The sequence below is a fragment of the Aphelocoma coerulescens genome, chromosome 4, assembly GCF_041296385.1.
Source record: "Aphelocoma coerulescens isolate FSJ_1873_10779 chromosome 4, UR_Acoe_1.0, whole genome shotgun sequence".
Lineage (NCBI taxonomy): Eukaryota > Metazoa > Chordata > Aves > Passeriformes > Corvidae > Aphelocoma > Aphelocoma coerulescens.
This window is the reverse complement of record NC_091017.1, coordinates 53026850-53035163: the sequence shown is the minus strand read 5'-3', so window position 1 is coordinate 53035163 and position 8314 is coordinate 53026850. Positions and strand designations below refer to the sequence as shown.

Below are 8314 nucleotides of genomic sequence, written 5' to 3'. Positions count from 1 at the left end.
GCGCCTACTTACCTTTTATTTAAAAAAAAAAAAAAAGCCCCAAACAGAGTAGAAGGAGAAAAAATGGTCTGCTTTCTAGAATCAAACATTTTATAGAAAAAAAGTTATTAAACTGTTATCAGTAGGTCTAAGTATTTCTTAAAAAAAAAAAGTAAAAAAGCCAGAGCAGATGTAAATCACAACATTTGGTTTTGTTCAGATGGATTTTTCACCCCAACATCTGAAAAAATTCAGTTATAATAAAAATAGGAGGAAAGGCTGAAGTTGCTTAAGGGTGAGCAAGCTCATCCAGAAGAAAGGATGGTACAGCATTTCAACCTGCCTTTCAAGAGACCAGGAGAGTCAGCAACACAGCTGCCTCCAGAGGTGTTCTGATCCTTTCTAAAATTAGGCATCTAAGCCTACATTCAACTGAAAAAAAATGCACTCATCTAGAAACTGGGTGCCTCAGAGCTCCTGACATCCCAAGTAAGAGTCAAGCCCAATACCAAGTCAGAAGAAATTATCTTCAGGTACCCGGAAGAGGCAGGTGAAAGGGTCAGATTCAAAGCACCCACCCCACTGAGAAAACTGCTGCCAAAAGTCCACACAGTTAGGGTATATTCTACTATACAAATTAATGATGAATATTTAATTAAAGTCCATTGCAAGCAATTAATCTTCTGATTTTCCTAAGCTTCATTTGGGTTTTAAGGGAAACATTATTTACAACATGACGCATTGTTGAAGGAGTTAGCAACACCATGCTTTGGAGGATCTTTGAGAAAGTGGGGTTTAAATGAGTGGCTGGGGAAGGAGAGATGTGCTTGGCTTACCTTAAATGCTCCACATTGCTTTTTCCACTACTTCTTCTACTAGGGAGAGTAGAAACCCCTAAATTTTCCCTTTTAACAATACCTGCTGCTGGTATTGATTGGAGAGTGGTTTTGGACTCAGCAATTTGACAAGCTGGTTTGCATGGTTGGAATAATTTTCTGAGACTTTGTCATTGAGAAAAAGGAAATAGGCATTTGAACCTTTTTTGGCTGCCTGTAACTTTTCAATAGAATAGCATTAGAAAAGGAAAGCACTTCTTCCAAGAAAGAGGAGGCTTCCTCCTTTTGAACATAAAGCCAAACATTTAAGCAAAGCAGGGTGGGGATCTAAGCATGTCCAAAACTGATTACAGAAATACTAAAATGCAAGAATGATGGAATGGATTAAGCTAACTATGGTTACTCTTAATAATTTCATTGGAAATAAACTTCACCATGCTTCTCTCTGACTACTTGAAAAAAAGAACTTTTTGTGCAATCTATTTGCTATTACACATGGCACAATAGCACAAGTAACAAAAGAAAATGAAAACATTTAATAGAGCTACTCAGAAGGTGATTACAGCAAAACTGGAGTGTAAATACTCCTCATATGCACGGCTACAAAGTTAGGTTAACTCAAGTGGCTTCTGCAAGGCTGTGGAGATATTAGCCTCCAGCAGAGGGGACAGCACATGTAACTTCTAAGGAGAGTTCAGGTAATTCTGAACATTTCATCATGGCCAAATAAATTTAAATATGTATTCAATCTACCACATATATATATATATGAAGAGAGAGGGAGAGTGTATGTATACATACTGAAGTGTGTATATATATATATATATATATACACACATGCACTACCACAATGCCATATTCATGTGAACAATTAGTTTGACTTATGATGCACTGACAGTAAATTATAGGCTACACATCAGTTGGTTCCAAACAATAGTTAACATTCAGTTTATTTACACACACGTGCAGTATGATATCTTCTGTTATGAACAGAAAGGTTAGATCACTGTATGTACAGACAACAGACAGAAACACGAGCCCTTCTTAAACACACTTGAGAATTCCTCTCATTTACAACCCCCTGTATAGAATTGTGTGTTTAAGTGAAGGTAGGGCAAATTTGTGCTTGAACATTTCAAGACAAACCCCCCCCACTTTTATATAAATAAATGCACTGAACTGATATATTTACAGTACATACAGCATATAAATTATTTTATAATTAATCCAAAACATGGTACTATGGTTCACTGGCAGCTAGTTGTGCTGAATTTTGGACTTATTTTTCATTAGTAACATGAAAACTAAGCATGGGAGGTCTCTGGTAAGCCAAGCTTACAAAGGCTCCAGGCATATCACAGCTCATGAAGCAGAGCTTTCAGAGTGTTATGCTAAACTGAGGGCTGTGCTGGTAACAACTTACTATGTGCAAATCAAAGAGGTGCATTTCGTCTTCTTGATAAACGCTCATCAACCATGAAAAATAATGTTTCTGGAGAATCTCTGGAAACATTTCAGTGTCAGTAAAAAGCCATTTATAGATACCTTCCGTTTTTAAGCATGCAAATCACTACTAATGCTACTGCCCACGTAAAGAGAAACCCAAAAATGTGGACTGTATGTACATGAACCCAACCCACTAAATGCAAAAGAGGTTCCTGGCCTCTGGCCACATTTTCTCCCTCCATAAAGAGCTCAATTTTACAGCTATGCAATGCTGACTTTTCAGAGAAAATACAGAGATTGCTAATATTGCTGAAGATACTGTGCTAATTTCCCAACAGAATGTAAAACTCTCCTTGTGCTGGAATGGATCAGACGTTACAGGTTCCCCACATTGTTTAGCAGCACCCAACAGCTTACAGGATCAAGCTCTTAAAAAGAAACTATGAAGCCACATCTCTGGAAAGTGCCTTATTTCCACTGCTTGTGCTTCTGTTGTCTTTTTTCAGAAAGCATCTTCACCCTCTGCAATGTCAATGATTGCATGAAGCAACTCTTCAAAAGTCGGGCGTTCCTCTGGTTTCTAAAATAAAAAGCATGCATAGCTGTGATCAGAAATCCATAAAGTTATGTTGATTTTGATAAATTACTGGTCATATCATTCTTTGGCAAGGAATTTATCATTTCATTAGGTATGAAATGAAAAGATATTTCCTTGTCTGGATTTTGGGACATGTCACTTAATCTCAGTAAGCAACGCCTTTTCTTTATGCTTTGAAAAAGCGTAAATAGGTGTTGCTGAACTACACTCCTCATATAATTCATTTTTTTGCATAGTTTTGCACATTTTCTCTTCCCCATTCCCACCCTTCCCCAATGAACTGCTCCAATCTTTCTTTATGCAAGTTGTTCATGTTCCTAAGAATTTTGGGTGTCATTCTCTTACGCCTCTTTTATATCAACTTTATTTTCTGACCTCTGAAATGAGACTGTGTCACAGATTTATGCACAAGCATCTTTCATCTACTCTATTTTCTATGCAGCTCCTTATGTGTTATAACACCCTGCTTGTTTCATTTACTTAAATGTTGAGTCATCATTCCTGGGGGTATTTAAAAGATGTGTAGATGTAGCTCTTGTAGGCATGTTTTAATGGCGGACTTGGCAGTGCTGGGTTAATGCTTGGACTTGATGAACTTAAACATCTTTTTCAAGCTAAAGGGTTCTATGATTCTATGATTGTGGCAATACACTGAGGTAGTCTCTTTGCTGACCTTGCTGACACAGTTAATTTCACATCTCCTGAATGTCTGGGTAACTTGCACTTTTCCTCTATTTATCTGCATTTCCATTTGTATGACCTGATGAATCTTGAAGCCTTGGTAGTATTTCAGTCTACAAACCATTAATAAATTTATTAAACAAGGACTGAGGTACCTACAGTTAATCATATTTCATGACAAAGATTGACAGAATCTTGCCATTACTTGGGCTCTGCTTGTGATTTGCAATGTTTCTCTCTCTCCCACATGATGACTGATAAGATTTTCATGTTAATAACCCCTGCTGAAATCAACAAATTTTTAAGCAACTTGTTGATGTTCATGTAAGTCCTATAAACACATATCACTACTCAAAGAACATCAACAAAATATCATTGTTTTCTTGGTAACTTATTCTTCCATTTTCAGGACCATTTCAAGCAGGTTACCAAGTACAAACAAAATGTAATACTCTGTAGTTTCCTGGCTCCTTTGAATAGCTTTTTTGAGCTACAAATATGTCTGTCATTCCACAACTTTCCAGAGCACTTTGTTTTCCATTTATTTTTTTCTGAATAAACCAGCTGGTTTGTAAGCTTTAGATCTCCACCAGTTGATTTGATAAGCAACTGCTCTCTATTCCAGCATCATCTTCTCCAAGACAGTATGTCATCTTTATTACTGGAAAAGAGCAGTTTTTCTGCAGCACACCCTGTGGCAAAGACTAACTGGAAATAAATCACAGAATCACAGGACAGGTCACACTGGAAGGGACCACAGTGGGTCATCTGGTCCAACGTCCCTGCTCAAGCAGGGTCATCCTAGACCACAGGACACAGGATTGTGTTCAGATAGGTCTTGAATATCTCTAGCGAGGAAGTCTCCACAGCCTCTCTGGGCAATCTGTTCCAGCACGTGGCCAGCCACCTACACAGTAAAGAAGTTCTTCCTCGTATTCAGGTGGATCTTCCTGCGCATCAATTTCTGCCCACTGCCTCTCGTCCTATTGCTTGGCACCACTGAGAAAAACCTGGATCCATCCTCTGACACCCTCTGTGCAGATACTGACAGACTTTGATGTGGTCTCAGTTGTCTTTTCTCAAGGCTGAACAGCCCCAGCTCCCTCAGCCTTTCCTCCTAAGAGAGATGCTCCAGTCCCTAATCATCTTTGTTGCCCTCCACTGGATCTGCTCCAGGAGCTCCATGTCTCTCTTGTCCTGAGGAGCCCAGAACTGGACACAGCACTCCTGATGTGCCTCACCAGGGCTGAGCAGTGGGGCAGGATCACCTCCCTTGACTGCTGACGATGCCCTTCCTAACGCAGCCTAGATACCATTGATCCTCTTGGCCACCATGACACACTGCTGGCTCATGGACAGCTTGTTGTCCACCTGGACCCCCAGGTCCCTCTCCACAGAGCTGCTTCCCAGCAGGTTGACCCCCACCCTGTACTGGTGCCTGGGGTTATTCCTCCCCAGGTGCAGGACCCTGTACTTGCCTTTGTTGAATCACGCAGCTCTTTACACTCTTGGTTTCCTCAATTACTCTCTCAAAAGCAGAGACAGCTCATTAAATGCACCTATCCTCTCAGAGACTTACTATTTTAGTACTACAAAAACTGTTTTATTCCAATTTAGTTTTACACTGATTTCAGTTTGCTGCCCCTCTGACCTCTATGAATACTGTACAGTCAATATCTTTATGGGTTAGGACAATTAATACTACAGTATACTTTAATCTTTTCTTAAAAACCTTCAGATCTGTATTTACATTCAACTGCAAGTTAATAGTTATTTCCGGTATAATTGACATTCAGATAATGAAGTATTCCTTTAAAAATATTTTCAGTCACTTTAGCATGGTTCTGTAATAAACTGAGGCAATACAAAATCAGATTCTCCACCTCCAGGCCTTTCTTGACTGATTTTTTTTTTGTTAGCGGTATTTGTATGCACAGATTTGTATGCACAGCACAGATTTAGGAATGATATAATTTTTTTACTAAATGCCTTTGCATACTTAATCTGACAGTTCATTTATTTCATAGAAATTTCTTCAATGCTTTATCTTATCACAGCTCTAGCTCAGCTGCAAACCAGGAGGAGATCTTTGTCTTAAGAATACACACATGAATAGCTGAGAGAGCCGCTCTACAGGAGATAACTGCTGTTTCTAGATCAACCTTTATTTCAACTCAAAGGCAAAAAATTAAAAAAAATATATATAAATATATACCTCCTGCCAGCACATCATCATCATTTCATACATCTGCTTACAGGCCAGTTTGGGGCGATACAAGCGATGTCCTTGGCTAACCATTGTTACCACTTCATAGTTGGAGCTTTTTTCAAAGGGCATTTTTCCTTCTGTATATACTTCCCACATGAAAACACCTGGGGGAAAAAAAGAAGAAGAAAGTAACTAACTTCTTAAACATATGTGTTTATTTTGAGCCCTGGACTCAGGATTTCTGATAAATAATTTGAGATCCATATTGTAGACACTGTTCACATGTGTCATCACTGAAGACATCTTATTCTAGTAGCATGGGTTTTAATGAATAACAGCACTAAATGTGTCTGTGGAACTTTATCAATAATAAAACCATGGTTTTATTATTAAAATGGTTTCTCTGAGCTTCTTCTCAGGTGTCTGAATCCTTCCCAATTACCAAAGCTTAACTGCTATTGATAAAACATAAAAAATGCACTTTCTTTCCATGACGAATGTCTTACCGAAGGACCAGACATCTGACTTGCTGCTGAATCGGCTGTAGTTAAAGACTTCTGGAGGGCACCATTTCACAGGAAATTTAGCCCCTGAAGAACTTGTGTACTGGTCATCAAGGACATACCTAAAAAAAACCAAACAAATCACACAAAAAAACAAACAACCAACAAACCAACCAAAAAAAACCAACCAACCAAACAAAAAAACAACAACAAAAAAAGGCAGACATTAGTCAGCCTCCAAACCTGCAAATTTTAATTTAGATTTGGATTGGAATATTAGAAGCTCATATTGCCACCTAATGGCCATGGATGTTAGCATCATGCGATAAAAATAGCTTCCCTAGGGCAGTACTACAGCTTCAACCATGACTCAGATCATTTTTCATATTATCTCAGAGTCCTTTCTTGTGATTTATTAGCTATACAACACAGGTCTAGGCCACCTGTAAGTTACACATCTCTATTATGAGAGAAAATGAGGCAAAAGCAGAAATTTCATGTTCTGTTTTTCACCAGCCAGTCTGAGTTCAGATGTCAGGGGACATAGAAGCTCAGCAACACAGAGATGTGGCGAAAGTCAAACCACGGTGCTTTAACACCTTTCTTGGAAGAGCTGCTCCCACCACTGCCTCACCAACACATCACCCACGCAGGTGCTAAGAAGGGCAGGAAATTAACACCCCTCCAGATCTCAGCATCTAACCGGCTACCACAAGCATCTCCCAGCCCTTCAGCTAGCACGATGCAACTCTGAACCATCTATCCCAAGAGAATCCCAAACTCACTGAACAGCCTCTTTCTAACACCTATTCACCAAAATACAGATCAACTATTATCTCTGAAGCAGCTCTGCTCTCCGAAACACAAGCTCCAATATGTCTTTTTTAAAATGAGTAAGGCAATCAACACATGACCACAGAACAAGCAAGCATTAAAGACACTAGAAAAGAAAAAGGCAAAAAAAAACCCCACCAAAGGCTGTTCCCTATAGGGGTCAAAAAAGATCATTTTTGTATGCAATTTTGCTTGGTCTGTGTTGCCTTTGGGCTAAGTACAAGGGTTAGATGAATTTTTCCAAATCTCCATAAATACATTTGCACACTCACACATACCTTGTCATTCCAAAATCCGAGACTTTGACCACTCCTGAGTCACTCACCAAGCAGTTCCTGGCAGCCTGCAAGGGGAATGGTTAGAGCTGGATGAAAAACTTGGAGTCACTTGCAGACAAATTACAGCAATCTAATCAGGTCTTTGTATTCATTGCTTAGCAAGTTAAACCATTTACCAAGTTCAGTGGTATATTCTCCTTATAAAAAGTACATGTGCATCTACTCTTGATAGTATCATTTTGACAACTATACTACTGTGTAAAAAATGACCAGAAAAACATTATCATCTCAAGGGATTAATGTGTGGTGAAAATGGCATCAATACAGAACGGAGATAGGCTATTATATCAGCACAAACTGCTACTGTTTATAAAAATTTCAGAGAGATTTTATTCCATTTTCTTGGGAGAGAAAAACTTCTCATCATTTTCTGTACAGAGCAGTTTTAGAGACTTGAATAGACCCTAAAGAGCCAACCTCATCCACTCAATTTTCTGCAAGAACAGAAGCAGGTGTAAACAAACAGGCTGGTTCAAAAAGGAATAGGTATGTTCAAAACCAAAAATTTCAAAGAGGAGTATATTGCCTAATGGGAAGTTACCAGGTCTCTGTGGATAAAGCTGTTTCTCTCCAGGTACTCCATTCCCTCACATACATCTTGGCACATAGTAAGCAGAGTGTCTTTACTCAAAACTCCCCGTTTTTGTCTCAGGTAATTGAGAAGGCAGCCATGCTCCATGAACTCTGTCACGATGTAAATGGGCCTCTGTTGTGTGCACACACCATACAGCTGAACTAGTTTAGGATGTGTTAGCTTCCTGAAAAGATTGAGATCATGCTGTTAGTACTTCCTCCACCCAGTGCTAGTTCTCCACCACACAAAACTGCAGAAATACCACCTCCCCCAGTGTTTATTTATAATCAGTATACAGCGTCAGAGGCCTAGGACT

General features: G+C 39.1%; 1 protein-coding gene across 5 annotated transcripts in view; it reads right to left on the bottom strand.

Annotated features, from left to right (window-relative positions):
- Positions 1 to 1328: 1328 nt before the first annotated feature.
- Positions 1329 to 8314, bottom strand: part of TEC (tec protein tyrosine kinase) — a 47003-nt gene continuing 40017 nt past the window's right edge. For all 5 annotated transcript variants that reach the window (XM_069014167.1, XM_069014169.1, XM_069014168.1 and 2 more), the window contains exons 14-18: positions 7966 to 8182; positions 7365 to 7429; positions 6256 to 6374; positions 5756 to 5913; positions 1329 to 2841 (exon numbers count right to left, since the gene is read on the bottom strand). In XM_069014167.1, coding sequence (XP_068870268.1) covers positions 2764 to 2841; positions 5756 to 5913; positions 6256 to 6374; positions 7365 to 7429; positions 7966 to 8182 — 637 coding nt within the window. In that variant the 3' untranslated portion in view covers positions 1329 to 2763. The remainder of the gene's footprint in view (positions 2842 to 5755; positions 5914 to 6255; positions 6375 to 7364; positions 7430 to 7965; positions 8183 to 8314) is intronic.